This window comes from Physeter macrocephalus, chromosome 10, assembly GCF_002837175.3.
Source record: "Physeter macrocephalus isolate SW-GA chromosome 10, ASM283717v5, whole genome shotgun sequence".
NCBI lineage: Eukaryota > Metazoa > Chordata > Mammalia > Artiodactyla > Physeteridae > Physeter > Physeter macrocephalus.
In genome coordinates, this window is record NC_041223.1 from 84520701 (window position 1) to 84539207 (window position 18507).

General features: G+C 36.8%; 1 protein-coding gene across 1 annotated transcript; it reads right to left on the bottom strand.

Annotated features, from left to right (window-relative positions):
- Nucleotides 1-1469: 1469 nt before the first annotated feature.
- Nucleotides 1470-1949, bottom strand: LOC102977102 (low molecular weight phosphotyrosine protein phosphatase-like). The gene has a single exon (XM_055087385.1). It carries the CDS (start codon nucleotides 1947-1949, stop codon nucleotides 1470-1472), a length of 480 nt encoding a protein of 159 aa, XP_054943360.1.
- Between the last annotated feature and the right edge of the window lie 16558 nt (nucleotides 1950-18507).

The window sequence follows — 18507 nt, forward strand, 5'->3', positions numbered from 1 at the left end:
TGTCACGGAATATAAAAGGCATAAATAAATAAAATGGGAAGGCTATGAATTCTTGTAAGGGACAATTAAATCAGCATTTTTTAAAGAGAGTGGCACTATATATTTTGACATATTTCTTAAGATAGAACCTGATTTGGTAGTGAATATTTCAAATAAGGTTGCATCTGTATTTCCTGTGTGACTTTGTAATGGAAACACTAAACTAAGAGAGACCTTAAGACTTCCGAGAAGCTCCAGACTTGTATAAGTAGATATATTTTGAACAAATCTGATTGGATCTAATTTTTAAAAGACAAGCGAATTCAGCAATGAGTTTCTCTGTTCATATGACTCCTAGTCTGGATACAGCTGTAAGAACAAAGTCAACTTAAGAATCCTAGGATTTGTTTGAGAATCCGTATTTAAGTTAAGACATATATATATATATATATATATATATGAACATTAAAGTAAGCAAACTATCGAGATTTATTTATGAACATAAAGGAACAGAAAAGAGTAAGAAATTACTTTGAGATTATTAAGCAATTACTGAATGATTAGGGCACTAGGGTATAACTTTTGAAGTGCCTTACTTTCCTATGTTCTAGTTGCAGTTAAACATTTTTTCTCAAGTCTTTACTTTCTAGGGATACCATTATCAAATTCTCAATCCACTTAACCTCTCAAGTTTTCAGGATAAGAATCTCATGGAGCAATCCCACAGGAAGCCAGACACAAGTTTGCTGAGTTTTCTTGCCAAGACCTCCCCGTGTTTCTGCCTCTGCCACCCCTGGTGGCCTGGTGGGAAAGCTGCCTTTCTCATCCCTTAGGCCCAAGTGGGTTCAAGACTCAACGTCTCCCACCGGGGACCCTCACGAGACCGAGGACTGGAAGTCGTTCCTCTGAACTCACCCTGCTTCTAAGCGACCGTCACTCAGACTGATCTGTGACTGTGTCCTCCCAGGATTTCGGCCGCCAGCCATAAACAGTGAGTGGAGGAGAGCTGTTGCTCATCTAGTCCTCCACACGGGGATCTGTCTTGGGGCTGCAGCCCCGAGGAGGAGAACCCACACTCTGCTGAAGATGGAGGTAGGGGGGCAAGGCCGCTGTGGCTTCAGGGCCTCCAGCTTCTTCCATGAACAGATGACTCAAGTGGAAGCAACTTGCTGACTTATGCACTTACTCTGCCCGGACTACTGCCTGACCCTGAGCAGACGGGCAGACATCACACATCATCCAAAATGGACAGTGGAAGCACTGCCTTCTGATTCTTCTTCACCTCGTAAACTGTCTGAATCAAAAATTTTTATTTATTCTTCCACCAAAACACAACTGATTTCCATCTACAATTATTTTTTAAGGTAAGAAACGTGAGTCAACTGAAGAAAGGCCCGGTGGCCTTGAGCTAGGGAAGAGTGACACTGTGACACTCGACTGAGCCCCCGGGCTGTGGGGTTGAGCTTGGGCCACGCAGGACTGGACCCGGGTCAGCGAACCTTCTCCAGGGCAGCTCTGCAGCACCGCGTGCACTGCTGGTAGATGGTCTCAAAGTGAGCGTCACTGCCGTCATAGCGATCTTCAAAAATGAGTTGTTTTTGTGCCTCGTAGCTCCCAAGTCGTTCAATTTTCGCTCTGCAGTTTTTAAGTTGGTTACTTTTTCTATTCAAATCTCTACGGTTGCTTTCATCCATACGTAGTATACAGTCAAAAGCAGCTGCAAAGTCTTCTTTGGTAACCTGCCGGGCAACGTGACTCATGGGAGCATCATGCTTCTTCATGCAAGCCTGCCCCCGATAATCAGGAGGGTTTCCTAGTTCGTACGTGGACGTCGCTGCACTGTCCATCCTCCAAGTATCTGAAACGTTTTGATCAGTTACAAGTTTCCTGAAGACTGCTTCTGCCGTGGGTAATAGACAGATGTTACCCAGACACACGAACACCCCCGACTTGGTCACCTGCTCGGCCATCTTCCCCCCGCACCAAGAAGTCTTAATTAAGATTGATGCCTGAATGAATGACATTCTTGCCTTTGCATAAAAGTGAAATTAAAGACAGCAAGTCTTCAGTTCCCAGCCAATTTAGTTATTATGTATATCAGAGTTTAGCAAATCTCAGAATAGGAGAGTTGTGCCTAAGTCCACCTTTTTTTTTCTTATATAGTATTTTTGTTAAAGACACAGTTCTGCAGTTCATGAAAATCTTATAATTTGAGGGCCTCATTCATCAAATGGCCAAATCTATAAGTTTGGCTAAGAGATAGAAAATGGAACTCTTTCGAGTCAGAAATTTGATCCACAGTCATTACCAAAAATGTCTCCAGAATCTCTTACTTATCTTTTTTTTTTTTTTTTTTTAAATCAGAATATAAAAGTGTTTACATGTAATGAATGCTTTCTTTGGATTCTCCTTGACATGGGATACTTTTCACTTTGCTAGACCTTTTCTTCTTTAAATTTCTTAGACTTTCTTAAGACAAGAAATTGTATGACTATTTCCTAGTGTCTCCTATTGTCAGGGTAGGTTTTATATCTTTTTTGTTTCTTTGTTCTTTTGTGCTTTTGCATTGTTTTGTGGCTTGCAATTGGTGGGTAAATATTTCCTAGAAATTTGGAGAACAGAATGATGCAAATTGCTTGGAATAGAGATTAATTATTGTTCAAAGAAACCCTTGCTCCACCTCAGACTTCTCAGCTCTGCCCACCTCCAGTCTTGTTATTTCAGACATGTGAGATTAAACTCATAAGACAGAAGAAAAATAAGTAAAAAAAATCATTTATGGAAGTAAGGAATACTTTCTACTTAGTGTCTAAGTTGTCCATCTGATAGTAGGTCATACATTAGAATATTTAATTATTAAATAAGAAATAACTCTGGCCCTTTGCATAAAATTGAATAGCCATAGGTTGGAATTAGAGATTTTTGGCAAAACATTATTCTTTGATTAATATATCTTAACCACAGGCATCTATATATCTATATTCACACTATATCTATCTATATCTCTGTTGTATATTACTACGGGCTGAGGATTAAAAACCAAGTTATTGAACTTCTTCAACCTTAGAATTCCCTGACTTCTTCAGAGCCTAGGAAGGAGTTAGGGAACTCCACTATCCCAGGAAAGTGTTCACTTACTTTTGAAACTATTTTGTTGCTCTCTGATACATGGGTGTCTTCCTTTCAGAAGCCCTTGGACTCAGTTGTCTCCATGTTTTCTTTTGAAGCCATTCTCATGATTTATAAACCACATGCTTGTGTTCTGGGCAGGGTGGCTGCATTGTCTTCATACCTTACACAGAAGCCTTGGTGTCAGTCACAGCACAAAACCTCACCAGGATGAGATCAGTTTGTTCTGAGTAGCACAGCAATAAGAGAAACTTTCCATTATGTTCCCTTTGATTCTTTAAACAACCAAAACATGGTTCATCCATAACTGCTTTCTGTGATTTAAAATACTGAGGGTTTTAACAAAAATATTTACTGAATAATACTGCAAGTTAACAACCACTTACTTCTACTTTGAGAATATTTACATTCAGGATGAGAAATTAGGCTACTTGAAAAGTTTTATTTTAAACATATAAGCTGCATGGAAACATATTAATGAAAATAAATAGATTATTCTCCATGGAGTTAATGTTTTCCAAAAGTTTAATGATTTAGATTTCTCTAAGCATTATAATATTTTTAAATGCAGTTTTTCATAACCAGTGAAAAATAGAATCGAAATCACAGAATCTAAATCTCAGAGTTTTAGATATTGCAATGTTTTGCTTTGGCAATTTTATAATTATTACAATGTTCTATGGTAAGAAGCATCCTTGAAAATCTTAAAAAAAAATGTATCTAAAGTGGGGTTAATAGAGATGAACTAAATCTTCACAAATGAGATGAAGAATTGTTAGAAATTTAAGTAAGGACATTAAAATCATAAGAAAGGTTCATGCAGGAATGCTTGCCCTCGAATCTAACGTTTGCAGATATGTTTTATACATTTTGGGAGAATTTTTAAAGAATATTCCAAACCAACTGCAAAGTCAACATTCTGTGAAGGATGATATAGTAATGTGAACATGTGATTGTCATCAACAATGAGCTCATTAGAAGGTATTGGGCGAAATGCAAATTTGAAAAAAATTTTGACTTCCAAGATTATATTTTAAATTTGAATTGGTTTTAAATCTTAATATTACTATAAATTATAGATGTATATTAATTAATTTAACAAAGACAGTAAATTCTGTGTTCCAGCCATTGTAACAGGCATTGGGGATATAAATTAGCATAAATGCGCTATGAAAGAAATGGATTTCTATAGCAGTTAGAAGTAATTTTGGCTGTACGTGAGGAAAACCTATTAGCACTTTAAATGAATAGTTTTCTCTTACTGAGGATTTCTGGAGTTGGGAGGCTTCTGGCTTTGGTTCAATGGCACTGAATGATAGAACCATCCTTATGGTCATTCTTTCATGCTTGCAAATTCCAGGCATTGGCATTTTGACTGCTTTAAAGATAGGTAGACAGGGGCAGGGGCTGTGCTAATGACATCTTTTCTTTCTATCAGGAAAACAAATGCTTTCCTAGATGTCATCTAGCAAAATTCCATTTATTTATCATTGGCCAAAACTTGTCACATGCCCACTTCTAGCTGCAAAGGGAACTATAGCTGAGTATTTAGTTTTTTCAACTTCTGTGATGGAGATGGAATGGAGGAGGAGGGTGAATATCAAGTTGGGTTAGCTTGTCCATAAGGTCTACTGTAACCACCCCCGCTACTTGAAAAGTAATAGCTGATATATGATAAGGAAGCCAACTGTATTTTTCAGCAACTAGAGAGTGATATGATTGATAACCTCTTATATTCTCTAGCTATTGTGGTATAGCAGGAAGAAGGGCTCTACTAGGAAGTTAGAATAAGCCTGTGAAGTAAGAGTAGAAGTTATTGCAGGAGAATTTCTGTGTATTTTTAAAGGGAAGAGGGTAATTTTAACGTAATAGAAGAATTACCTTTTTTTTTTGTCTTGGAATTTGTGGGCGTTAAATGCATATATTTTAAACATTTGTTCACTAGAAAGTAGGGAACTGTTTATTTATTTATTTATTTTTGGCTGCATGGGCTCTTCATTATGGCACGTGGGCTTCTCTAGTTGTGGCATATGGATTCCAGAGCATGTGGGCTCAGTAGTTGCAGTGCACAGGCTTAGTTGCCCCGTGGCATGTGGGATCTTAGTTCCCTGACCAGGGATGGAACCCACGCCCCCTGCATTGGAAGCGTGGAGTCTTAACCACTGGACCACCTGGGAAGTCCCCAGGAATTGTTTTTCTGTTTTTTTTATGTTTTCTATTCAAATAAGCTGGAGTTAGGTATTATTTTATCTTAAAAAACTATAAATAGGGCGTGTTACTTCAGTTAATGGTAGAGTAGTTTGTATTAGACAAACCATTATGCAGAGAAGAATAATAAATTCTTGGTGAAGTAAAAAACATCTAGTTGAAGGCACTGGAGAGTGACCAAAAGCAGGCAGAAACAGGAGTATAGACACTTGAAAAGAGAAACTGCTCTGGGTGAGCTTTACATTTATGAATTTTCTGCCTGAGGTCATTCTCTTTGAGAGTGACATGGAATGGCTGGAATTCAAGCAGAAATTTACAGTCTTATTGGCTTGAGGAGTCAAATTGATACTGCCAACGTAGAAGATAAGAGAGGAAAAGGCTTTCTGGAAAGGGAGCTAATTGAGGTGGAGGCCCCCAAACCAGCAGATAAACCCCACTTTGATTGGTCCCTGAACTATGCATAAATGGGGGAATGCAGCAGGCTTGCCAGAAAGCAATTGCCAGAAATTTCAGCTGCTTACAGAAGAGCCAGAGTTTGGAATTTGAATCCAATCAAGTTAACTGACTACTAGAACAAAAATCAACACTATAGGAAAAACTGACAGAATCCAGGATATTAAAATGCATAATTCATAATGATCAGTATGAATTGAAATGTAAAGAAACAGGAAAATGTGACCCACAGACAAGTTAGAAAATAGTAAAGAGAAACCAACCACAAGATGACTCAGATGTTCGAATTAATGGAGAAGTTTTTTTTCAGGCTGTTGTAAATATTTTCATGGGTTGGAACAAAAATATTTCATAATGAATGAACAGATGGAGAATCTCAGCAGAGAAATGGAAATTATAAAGAAGACCAAATAGAAACTATAAAACTGAAAATACAGTATTTGAAATGAAAAATTTGAACTGAATGGGCTTAATACGAGATTGGAAATTAGTGAATGTGAAGAGAAGTCAATAGAACAGGGGAAAAACTAGGAGAAAAAAACCCCAGCTCAGGTCTTACACAAAATGTATTGCTTAAATGATAAGAATTGAAAGTTGAAATTACTCTTTGATCCATGGGCTGAGGAATAGATGTTGTGTTAGCAGGCATGAAAACATTAATCTCTTTGTATATCTCCATCAGGTCCCTCAGGTGACCTGGTGCATTGTCAATGAGCAGTAATATTTTGAAGAGAATTTTTCTTCTGAGCAGTAGTTTTCAGTAGTGGGCTTAAAATATTCAGCAAACCATGTAGTAAACAGATGTACTATCATCCAGGCTTTATTGTTCCATTTATAGAGCACAAACAGAGTTAAGTTAGCACAATTGTTAAGGGCCTTAGAATTTTCAGAATGGTAAATTGGTTTCAACTTAAATTCACCAGCTGCATTAGCCCCTAACAAGAGAGTCAGTCTGTCCTTTGAAACTTTGAAGCCAGGCATTGACTTCTCCTCTCTAGCTATAAAAGTCCCAGATGGCATCTTCTTCCAATAGAAGGCTGTTGTGTTTACATTGAAAATCTGTTGTCTAATATAGCTACCTTCATGAATTATCTTAGCTATATCTTCTGGACAACCTGCTACAGCTACTACATCAGCTTCTTCACTTTGCACTTTTATGTTATAGAGATAGCTTAAACTTCATGAACCGACCTCTGCTAGCTTCAAACTTCCTCACCTCTCTCAGCCTTCATAGACTTGAAGAGAGTTAGGGCCTTGCTCTGGATTCAACTTTGTCTTAAGGGGATTGTTGTGTCTTAAGGGGCTTTGATTTTCTATCCAGACTGCTAAAACTTTCTTCATATCAACAAGACGGCTGTTTCACTTTCTTATCATTCATGAGTTCACTGAAGTAGCACTTTTAATTTCCTTTAAGAACTTTTCCTTTGCATCCACAACTTGGCTAACTCTTTGGTGTAAGAAGCCTAGCTTTCAGCCTGTCTTGGCTTTCAATATTCCTTCCTTACTAAGCTTGATCATTTCTAGCTTTTGATTTAAAGTAAGAGACATGCAACTCTTCTTTTCACTTGAACACTTAGAGGCCATTATAAGGTTATTAATAAGCCTAATTTCAATATTGTTGAAATTAGGGAGGCTGAAGGAGAGGGAGAGAGATGGAGAAATGGCCAGTCAGTGGAGAAGTCAGAACACACACAATTATCAGTTAAATTTGCCATTGTATATGGGTGCAATTCGTGGTGTCCCAAAATAATTACAGTAGTAACATCAAAGATCACCATAACATATATAATAATAATGAAAAAGTTTGAAATATTGTGAGAATTACAAAAATGTAATGCAGAGACCTGAATGCTGTTGGAAAAATTGCACCAATAGACTTGCTAGATGCAGGGTTGCCACAAACCTTCAATTTATAAAAAATACAATATCTGTGAAGCATTATAAAGCAAAACACAGTAAAGCAAAGTATGCTTATAGTCTAAAATGCATGTACCTGTAACTAGAGTGAAAAAAAAATAGTGAGAGAACACAAAAAGCATGTGAAGACATCATGCCTAAAATTTTTCCAAAACTGGTGAAAAACATAAAATCCAAGAATTTTAGCAAAACCCAAGAAGGGTAAATGCAAATAATTCCACACCTAGGAATATCATAGTCAAACTGGTGGAATCCAAAGATACAGAGAAAATCTTGAAAGTCACTTGAAAAAATTGACTCATCACATATAGAGAACAATGATGCATGTAACTGCTGACAGTGATATATACATAACTGTTCCTTATCAGAAACAATGGTGGCCAACAGACAATGAGGCAGCATATTTAAGAGCTGAAAACTAAGACGAAAATGTTTTGTCAATCCAGTGTTATGACCAGTGAATGTTTTTTAAAAGTGAAGGCAAAATTAAGAAATTTTCAGGCTTAAAATAAAACTGAATTAGTCACAGCAGTCCTGCATTACAAGAAATGATAATCAAGTTCTTCAGTCTGAAGAGAAATGATTATCTAGAAACTCAGATTTACAGAAGGAATTGAATGGCACAAGAAATAGTAAATATGTGGGTAAATATTAAAAATTTTTCTTCTTTTAATTTCTTTAAAAGACATATGACTATTTAAGGCAAAAATTATAACACTGAATGATGAAGTTTATAATGTATGTATGTATAACATATATGACAATAACACAAAGTTTGAGGTGGGGAGTGTAAATAGAAGTATAATATTTTTACATTTGATGTGAAGTAGTACAAAATTAGCTCTGTAGACTGTGAAAATTTAAGGATGCACATTTTAATACCTACAGATTCACCAAAAATAATGCAAAGAGATATCGCTTCTTAGACAATAAAAAATTTTAAATGGAATACTAAAAATATTCAAATCAGGGCTTCCCTGGTGGCGCAGCGGTTGCGCGTCCGCCTGCCGATGCAGGGGAACCGGGTTCGCGCCCCGGTCTGGGAGGATCCCACGTGCCGCGGAGCGGCTGGGCCCGTGAGCCATGGCCGCTGAGCCTGCGCGTCCGGAGCCTGTGCTCCGCAACGGGAGAGGCCACAGCAGAGGGAGGCCCGCATACCACAAAAAAAAAAAAAAAAAAAAAAAAAAATATTCAAATCAGTTAAATGAAGGCAGAAAAATAGCAAAGGAATAAAAAACAAATAGTGCAAATAAAAAAACTCAGAGTACTAGATCTAAGTGCAACTGTTTCAATAATTGCATTACATATAAGTGGATTAACATTCCAATGAAAAGAGGTTGTAAGACTAAATAAAAAGGCAAGACTCAATTATATGCTGTCTATGAGAGATACTTTAGATATAAAGACTAGATAGGCTGAACATTTTTACTTTACTCACTTTTATTTCCTCTTCCCGTTTGGGTGGATGAAGATATACCATTAAAACATTAACCGTAAGAATCATATTAGGCCAAAGTGATTTCAAGTCAAGGAGTATTATCAGAGATAGAGAGGAACAAGTCATAACGATAAGAGGGTCCATTCAACAAGAAGACTTAATATTTGTAATTGTGTATATGCCTAAAAGCTTCAAAATATGTGAATCAAAAACTGAGAGAAGAAAGAGGATGCTAGGGAAATTCACAATCATGGTTAGAGTTTTTTTTTAAACACCAATCTCTCAGTGATATATAGAACAAATAGGCAAAAAATCAGGCAGAATATAGAAGACTTGAGCAACACTGCCAATCATTTGAGTTTATTATTATTTATAGAGCATTAACTCCAACAACTGAAGAATACACATTCTTTTTCAAGTGCATATATATTGATAAAAATTGCTCATTAGAACAGATTATCCTTAACTACGAAACAAGTCTCAGTATATTTTAGAAGATTAAAGTCTTACAGGGTATATTCTCTGATGACCATGAAATTGCATTAGAAATCAGTAACAATGAGAGGTTTAGAAAATTCCAAAATATTTTAAAACTAAACAACATACTTCTAATAACCCATGGGTCAAAGAAGAAATCGCAGGGGGTTTTAGACAATTTTTAAACTAAATGAAAATGAAGAGACAATATATAAAACTTTGTTGGAATGCATCTAAAGCAGTGTTTTGAAGAAAATTTGTGACTTTGAATACTTATATCAAAAGATAGAAGAGTTTAAAATGAAAGGTAAAAAAATCAACACAAAAGAAAACAGATAAAAATAAAGAAATCAACAAAGAAAAATGTCGGCTCTTTGAAAAGCTTAATAAAACTTGATCAACCCCTAGCAAGACTGAGCTAAATAAATAAATAAATAAACAAACAAATAAATAAGAAAGGGAAAGAGAGGAGAGAGAGAGAGATAACTAAGGTACTAATATCAAGAATGAAAGAGGGGATATCCCTACAGATTCTATAGACTTCAAACAGATAAAAAGAGAGCACTACAAACAGTGTTATACCAGGAAGTTTAACAGCATAGATAAAATTGACAAATTCCTTGAAAAAACATAAAATATCAAAATTGACACAGGGGAGTATAAGAAATCGGAATAGCTCTGTATATACTAAAGAAATGGAATTTGTTATTAAAATCTTCCCATTAAGAAAACTTCAAACCTAGATGGATTCATTGGTGAATTCTATCAACTGAAAAAGAAATAATCCCAATCTTACACAACCTTTTTCAGAAAAACAGAGGAGGAAGAATCACTTCCCTACTTGTTTTATGGGATCAGCACAACCCTGAAACCAAAATATGAAACAAAACAAAACAAACAAAACAAAAAAACCCAGAAAAGAAAATTGCTATCCGACATTCCTAAAGAACATAGATGCAAAATCATTGATATACTATTAGCAAACTAAATTCAATAACATATAAAAAGGATAATACATCATGACCAAGTGAGGCTTGTACATGGAATGCCATGTTAGACATTTGAAAACCAAACAGTCTAATTAATCATGCTAACAGAATGAAGGAGAAGCACCATATAATTATCTCAATAAAAAAAATTTGTGGGAAAAATGGTCTAGCAGAGATATACAGGATATATTGGAGCTGGAAAAGGCTGGCATATGAGGAACCAGTTAGAAGATTATTGCATCAGTCCCATCACACAGCAAGTGCCAGGATGTCACTGGTTGTACTGAGAACACAAAAGAAGAAATGGGGAATTCCCTGGCAGTCCAGTGGTTAAGACTCGATGCTCTCACTGCAGCGGGCGCGGGTTTGATCCCTGGTCAGGGAACTAAGATCCCACATACCAGGCGGTATGGCCAAAAAAAAGAAAAAAATAAAAAGAAGAAGAAGAAGAAATGGACTGGAGGGGTGTTGCAGAGGAGGAATCGTAGACTTTTATACCTGCTTACTGTTGTTATTCCAAAAAGAATCTGTGGCTCTTAAAATTTAGACACACTATACACAAATAATTATGGGGAGAAATCCAAAGGGAAGGTTTGGAAAGAACAAATGACATCAGGGTTGAGTCATGAATGAATGACTCATGAATGATGTCAGGCCTGTCACCTTTGCAAGAAGGGACAGGCTCTTCTTCTTCACCAACGCCCCTAAGCTATTGTAAATTTCAGAGGCCCTCTTCAAGTTTCTCTTGATCCTGAACATAGATAACAGGTTCTTAGGAACCCCGTGCAGTTTTAGCTGACGTTGCTTTTCTGCTTGAGAATAAATGTTCTTTATTCTGTTGTCTGAAAAAAAAAAAATTTGCAAAATTCAACACCCACTCATTATAAAAACGTTGAGCAATTACAAGAAGGTAACTTCCTCAGTCCAACAAAGAACACCTATAAAGCATAAACTACAGCTAACTATACTAAATGATGCAAAATTCTATAATTTTCCCCTAGGATGAGTAGCAAAGCAAGAATGCTAATGCTCACCACTTTAACAGTGTCCTAGAGGTTCCAGTCAGTACAATAAGGCAAGAGAAAGAAATAAAAAGCATAAAGATTGTAATGGAAGATGTAAAATAATCTCTATTCACAGAGGATGTAATTATCTATGTAGACATTCCTAAGGAATCTCAAAGCAACTACAAGTAATAATGAATGAATTTAGAGATTTCATAGGTAAGAGATCAATTTACAAAAATCAAAGGTATATCTATATACTGTGTATAAATAGGAAACAAGTTAAAACAACATTACATTTAAAATATAAAAACAAAATACTCTGGAATAAATCTAATAAAGTATGTGAATGTCCTTTGTACTGAAATCCACAAAACAATGCTGAAAGAAATGGAGTGGCAAAATATACCATATTCATGAATTGGAAGACTGAATTTCATTAATTGTTAATTTTTCCAACTTAATTTGTCAATTCAGTGAAATCTTGATGGTAATATCAACAGAAAATTTTGTACAAATTATTCAGTTCATTATAAAATTTATATAAAAATACAAAGGTCCTGGAATATTCAAAATAATTTTTTAAATGAATGAAGTTGGAGGATTTAAACTTCCTCATTTCAAGGGTTACAATAAAGAATTGTTATTCAAGAGAGTAGGGTATTGGCATAATAATAGACAAAGAGATCAATGAAACCAAATAGCGAGTCTGAAAATAGACCACACATATACAATCAATTGATGTTTAACAAAGGAGTTAAAGCAATTCTTTGAGGGAATAGATGATACACTTAAATGTAAAAGCTAAATCCTGGACATTTTTAGAAGAAAATATAACCTGAGGTTGGCAAATATTTCTTAGAAAGCAAATACTTAATAATAAAAGTAAAATTTAAAAATGATTAATTAGGTTTCTTCAAAATTAAAAGCTTCTTCTCATCAAAATACTCTATTAAGTAATTAAAAAGCAAGATAGACTGGGAGAAAGTATGTACAAAGCTTCTCTCTGACAAAGAACTTGTATCTAGAATATTTAACAAAATAATATAACACATATAATAAAATAATAAATACAACCAATCAATTAAAAAATGGGCAAAATTTTGAACAAACAATTAATCAATGAAGATTTATCAAATGGCCAATAAGCACTTTTATTTTTTAACATCTTTGTTGGCATATAATTGCTTTATAATGGTGTGTTAGTTTCTGCTGTATGACAAAGCGAATCAGCTATACATATACATATATCCCCATATCTCCTCCCTCTTGTGTCTCCCTCCCATCTTCCCTATCCCACCCCTCTAGGTGGACACAAAGCACCAAGTTGATCTCCCTGCGCTATATATAGCACATTTGTTTTTTGTCTTTTATTTTATTTTTATTTTATTTTTGGCTGCATTGGGTCTTTGCTGTTGCGCATGGGCTTTCTCTAGTTGCTGTGAGTGGGAGCTACTCTTCGTTGCGGTGCGTGGGCTTCTTATTACGGTAGCTTCTCTTGTTGCGGAGCATGGGCTCTAGGTGCGTGGGGTTCAGTAGTTGTGGCACGTGGGCTCAGTAGTTGTGGCTCATGGGCTTAGTTGCTCCATGGCATGTGGGATCTTCCTGGACAAGGGCTCAAACCCGTGTCTCCTGCACTGGCAGGCAGATTCTTAACCACTGTGCCACCAGGGAAGCCCAGCACATTTGAAAATGTGTTTAATACTCATAATCATCATGGAAATGCAAACTAAAACCACAATAACATAGCACTGCACAACCATGAAATTGACCCATTTCAACTGGATGAAGTCATATGACAAATTCTGGCCAATGGGTTGGGAGCAAAAGTGACCTGTGTCGCTTCTGGGCTGGCCCATTTAATTATCAATGTAAAGCCTGTAGATCTCTCTTTTCCCCTCTGGTATGATAACTTGTAACCCTTGAGATGATTATAAGCAGGATGGTTAATTTTTTGTGTCAGTTTGATTGGGCCATGGAGTACCCAGATATCTAATTAAACATTATTTCTGGGTGTGTCTGTCAGGGTGTCTTTGGATGAGAGAAACATTTGAATCAGTAGACTAGAAACGAAGATTGCCCTCCTTGATGTGGGTACCTCGTCCAATCTGCTGAAGGCCTGTATATAATACAAGGCTGAGTAAGAAAGAAGTCTCCCTCCCTGTCTGACTGTCTTCAAGGCAGGACATTGGTTTTCTCCTGCTTTCAGACTCATACTAGAACGTATGCATTGACTCTCCTGGGTCTCCAGCTTGCCAACCACAGATCTTGGACTGCTCAGTCTCCACAATTACATGAGCCAATTTCTTTTAGTAAATCATATATATATATACATGTATATATATATTTTTTTTTTCCTATGGAGAATTTGGACTAATTTAGATTTCTGTACTAAGAAGTGGGGCTCAGCTGTAACGAATACTGCAATGCACAAGCAGCTTTGGAACTGAGTGTGAGTAGAGGCTGGAGGGGTTTTGAGTTGAATGCTAGGAATATGGACATTAAGGGTGATTCTGGTGAGAGCTCAGAAAGAAAAGAGGACTGGAGAAAATGCCTCCATCTTTGAGAATACATAAATAATCATGAATAGAATGTTGGTAGTAATATAGACATTAAAGGCCATTCTGATGAGGTCTCAGACAGAAATAAGGAACACATTATTGGAAACTGAAGGAAAGATGATCCTTGTTAAAAAGTGGCAAAGAATTTAGCTGAATTGTGTTCATGTTCTAGTGTTTTGTGGAAGATAGAACTTGCGGGTGGTGAAATAGGGTATTTAGCTGAGGTTTTATCTAAGCAAAATGTGCTTGGTTCCTCTTGACTGCTTATAGTAAAATGTGAGAAGAGAGAAATGAATTGAAGAAGGAATCGTTAAGCAAAAAGGAAAGATTTGGAAGATTCTCAGCCTGTCCATAATGCAAAAAATGAGGAAACATGTTTAGTAGAGAATGCCGAAAGTTTGACTGGAGTATCACTTGATAAAGAGATTATGGGATTATATGAGCAGAAAAATTGCCAGTTATTTTAAAGGTTATACTCCATTTATAGTTATTTAAAATATTTGATATATTCCCCGTGCTGTACAATATATCCTTGTAGCTTATTTTATACCTAATAGTTTATACCTCTTAATCCCCTACCCCTGTATTGCTCCTTCCGGCTTTAACTGAAGGAGTCAGAAATGGAATGAAAGGAAGGAAGGCTTTTGGACTTCTTAGATCTTACAGGACCAGACCGTAGAGTTATTTGGCTGTGAACACATACTGTTCTTCAAAACGGGGAAGAATGGAGCCTTAAGGGTGGGCCCCCTCCCTGGCAAAGTCTTGAGGACATGACCTCACCTAGCAGAGCCTTGGGCACATGACCCCATCTGGCAGAGCCTTGGCAGTGCGACACCTACCCAGCAGGGCTGTGGAGTTGGGTCTGCTGCCTCAGTGAATCCAAAAGGCAGAGCATCAAACCAAAGAGGATGATTTCCAAACCTTAAGATCTTACGGAACTTGCCTTGTTAGGTTTTGGACTTTCTTAGAACCTGTCACCCCATTCTTCCTTCTGACTCTCCCTTTTGGAATGGGAATGTCTGTCTTATGTCTGTTCCACCATTGTATTTTGGAAACACACAACTTATATGGTTTTTCAGGTTCACAGCTGGAGATGAGTTTTGCCTCAGGTTAAGTCATACCTCAAGTCTCACGCATATCTGACTTAGATGATATTTAGATGAGATTTTGGACTTTAAAGGCTGGAATGAGTTGAGACTTGGGGAGGTTGGGATGGAATGAATGTATTTTGTGTGTAGAAAGATTTAAATTTGGGGGACCAAGGGGCAGAATATCATAGATTAAAGATTTATGTCCCCCCATAATTCATATATTGAAGCCCTAATCCCGAATGTGATGGTATTTGGAGGTGGGGCCTTTGGGAGATAATTAGTTTTAGATGAGGATATGCGGATGGGTCCTCTGTGATGGGATTAATGTTTTTCTAAGAAGAGGAAGAGAGACCAGTGCTTTCTCTCTTTCTCTGTCCTTTGGGGACACAGGGAGAAGGCCACCTGCGTAATTCTTTCCTACACAGTCGGTGTTATCCCGTTACATTGTTAACAGATTGTCTAATAATTGTCCGTTGGTGTATTTCACCTCTGAAATGTTGACTGCTGTGTGGTCATGCCCAACAACTGTCTCCTGTCATGCAAGGCCTGGGAGATACTGAACATCAATTTCAGTCCTGACCAGGGACTACCCCAAAGAACTACTCTTTCACTTTTTATTGTGAAAATAGGTCATCATACTTGTCATATGCTCTGATAAGATTATTTCAGTAACTCTGGTACTTCTCAAATAAATCACAAAATTCAAGGATGTCAATATTTTAGAGAAGGCCAATTCTTCTACAGTCAGCCCTTCACATCCATGGGGTGCACCTATGAATAGAGGTCGCTGACTGTAAGGAAATGGAGCATTTGCAGATTTTGGTACCCACGGGGGTCCTAGAACCAATGCCCAGTGGACCCTGAGGGACAACTCTATATTGTTTTCTAATATTGCTATTTTTCTCTGAATTGTGTAGATCTACCATAAGTACTTTCCATTTTTATTCTCTGGTTTAGTAATTTTTGCTCAACAGAATATAATAAATGGTATCCTAAAAAAAGCGTGGCCACATCTAAGTCCTTATTTTATTGGGAAAAGTTAACGTAAGTGAGAGCAAGTCTTTTGATAATTTGTTAGTCTGCATATTTAGTGTAAAAATTATAACTGAGTATTTTTAAATTTTAGCCTTATATGTATGCTTCAGATGTAATCTGTTTGTCTGAAATATTGTTGGAAGTAGTTAAATTATTTGTAACAGCTGAGATTTCTGCTTTGATTTGCCAGAAATGAGGAAAAAAATGTCTTCTACTGAAGCCAAAGCTCATATCATGAAAAAGTTTTTCCCAGAAAAACCCCTTTTCAAATTTATCATATGACTTAATGTGATATGACATAATTAAACATAATTCCATTTCTCTTATTTATTCTATCATGTCACAGTATATGACATTAAACTGATTGTTCTTGGAAGAAGAGCTAACTTCAGAAGTGCTTTTGGTATCAACCAATAATTATTTTGCAGCAGCACAATGCTACTTCTGTCCTCAGACTTTAGAATTTTGAAACACCTTTTCTGAACTTCAGAGCAAGCTAGATAGAATTCTGTCACAAAGGTGGCTGGCTTCAGCCCCATAGGAGCTTGTGATGTTCTGTGTGATACCTGGAGTGGAAAAGAGATAGTGCAGGTCACTTGAGAGGCAAAATAACTGAGTATATATTAAATAAATTCATGTGCCCTCCAAGGTATGCTCATGAAATCTGCCCTCAACAGATGGGTTCTTAGCCTCAACAATGTTTTAGGTGGAGAGATTAAAGATATTTGAAGAGAAGCACAATGAGTTTCAAGATGCATTTCCCTTTTGACACCAAGGATGTACTTTTGAAAAGTCTGGTATACGTATTGTTTTATGCCACTGAAGTTTTAAGATTATTTGGAATGTTTGAGAGGAACAAGGGGACACTGTTAATAATTATGCCAAGTAACAGGCATAAACCTGGACTTTAAAAAGGCAAACCAGGATGTGTGTATACATTTTCTCATTTAGTTTTAAAATAATTATATTTAATACAAATTGCACACAAAATAATACAAAATACAAAATTCATTACGTAAAATAATTGCAGAGGTACTTGAACTTCATTTAACTTTACATCAGATTTAGTGTTCAGTCCATACATAGCTTTCTATAGGCTTGGTTCATCTATTTGACAAACTGAAGCCAGAAATAGATTGAAATCTTCCTGTTGTCATTCTTGTTGAGCAGATCCTGAGTGGATCCTGCTCTAAGACCCCATAGTTAAGAATTTCATGGTAAAATCAAAAGAAGTTAGAAATGTAAATACCTAGAGCTGGATTTCATTTCCCAGGATGCTGTACTTTATGAGATGGGCACCAACCCTCAACTCTTGCTTTCACTGTACAGATAGTAAGAGAAGACACTATAGGTGCCACAGAAAAAAAGCAAGCAAGAGAATCTTCAGAAATGCTTTGTTCTCTGACTTAAGAAATCCAGATTTAAGAAATGCTTCGTTGTCTGATTTAAGAAAATAATTTAAAATAATTACTTTCTTTGACATAAGGCAAGGTTAATTCTTGATTAACCAGGATAATGGTAGTGAAGGAAGTTATGAATACCCAAATCTATGGTTAGAATAAAACTAGTCAAGTATAATACACAATAGAATGATTGTAAAGTTATTTTATTAAAATTGCATTAGATGTTTGAAAACATTCAGTATTCTATGGATATTATCCATATATGAAAATAATAGACATATAATAGCTTAGGAATATAAAACATAGAAATTTTTTCATGAAAAATGGCCAAAATTCTCTATCTGTTGAGAATGTCTGCTACTTGCTCTTTATTTCCGGTCTGACTCTCTCTCTCTGCCTCTACCCCAGTCCCCTCCTGCCCTCCCTTCCTACCCTCTCTTTCTTTTTAATTGAATGAGACCTGCGTTAGGCAGAGGCGCAGAGATATGTGTGTGCTCCCTTCCTCTCCTCTTCAGCCCTCATTTAATGCCTCAGAGTCTCCTGTCTCTGTTATGTAGCTGTGCACTGGCTGTCTGGCTCTTTGACAGAGGTGACACGTTTGTGCATGGCAGTGAACACAAGTTGGTGTCTGTCATTGTGTGGGACCAGATGACAGAGGTAAGCTTCCTAATTTAGCTGTCTGTGTGTGGACGGAACAGTGACAGGGAGGGTATGGTTGGTGAGGAATGGAGCCAGGCTGAGCCAGGGCTCTAGGTGATGTTATAATGTGGTGTAGGAGCCACTTTCTCAGCATGGTACACATGGTCTTTGGTCCTCACACATG

What these genes read in the sequence shown, in the direction of transcription:
- LOC102977102 (XM_055087385.1), bottom strand. Translation starts at nt 1,949, where the DNA reads ATGGCCGAGCAGGTGACCAAGTCGGGGGTGTTCGTGTGTCTGGGTAAC.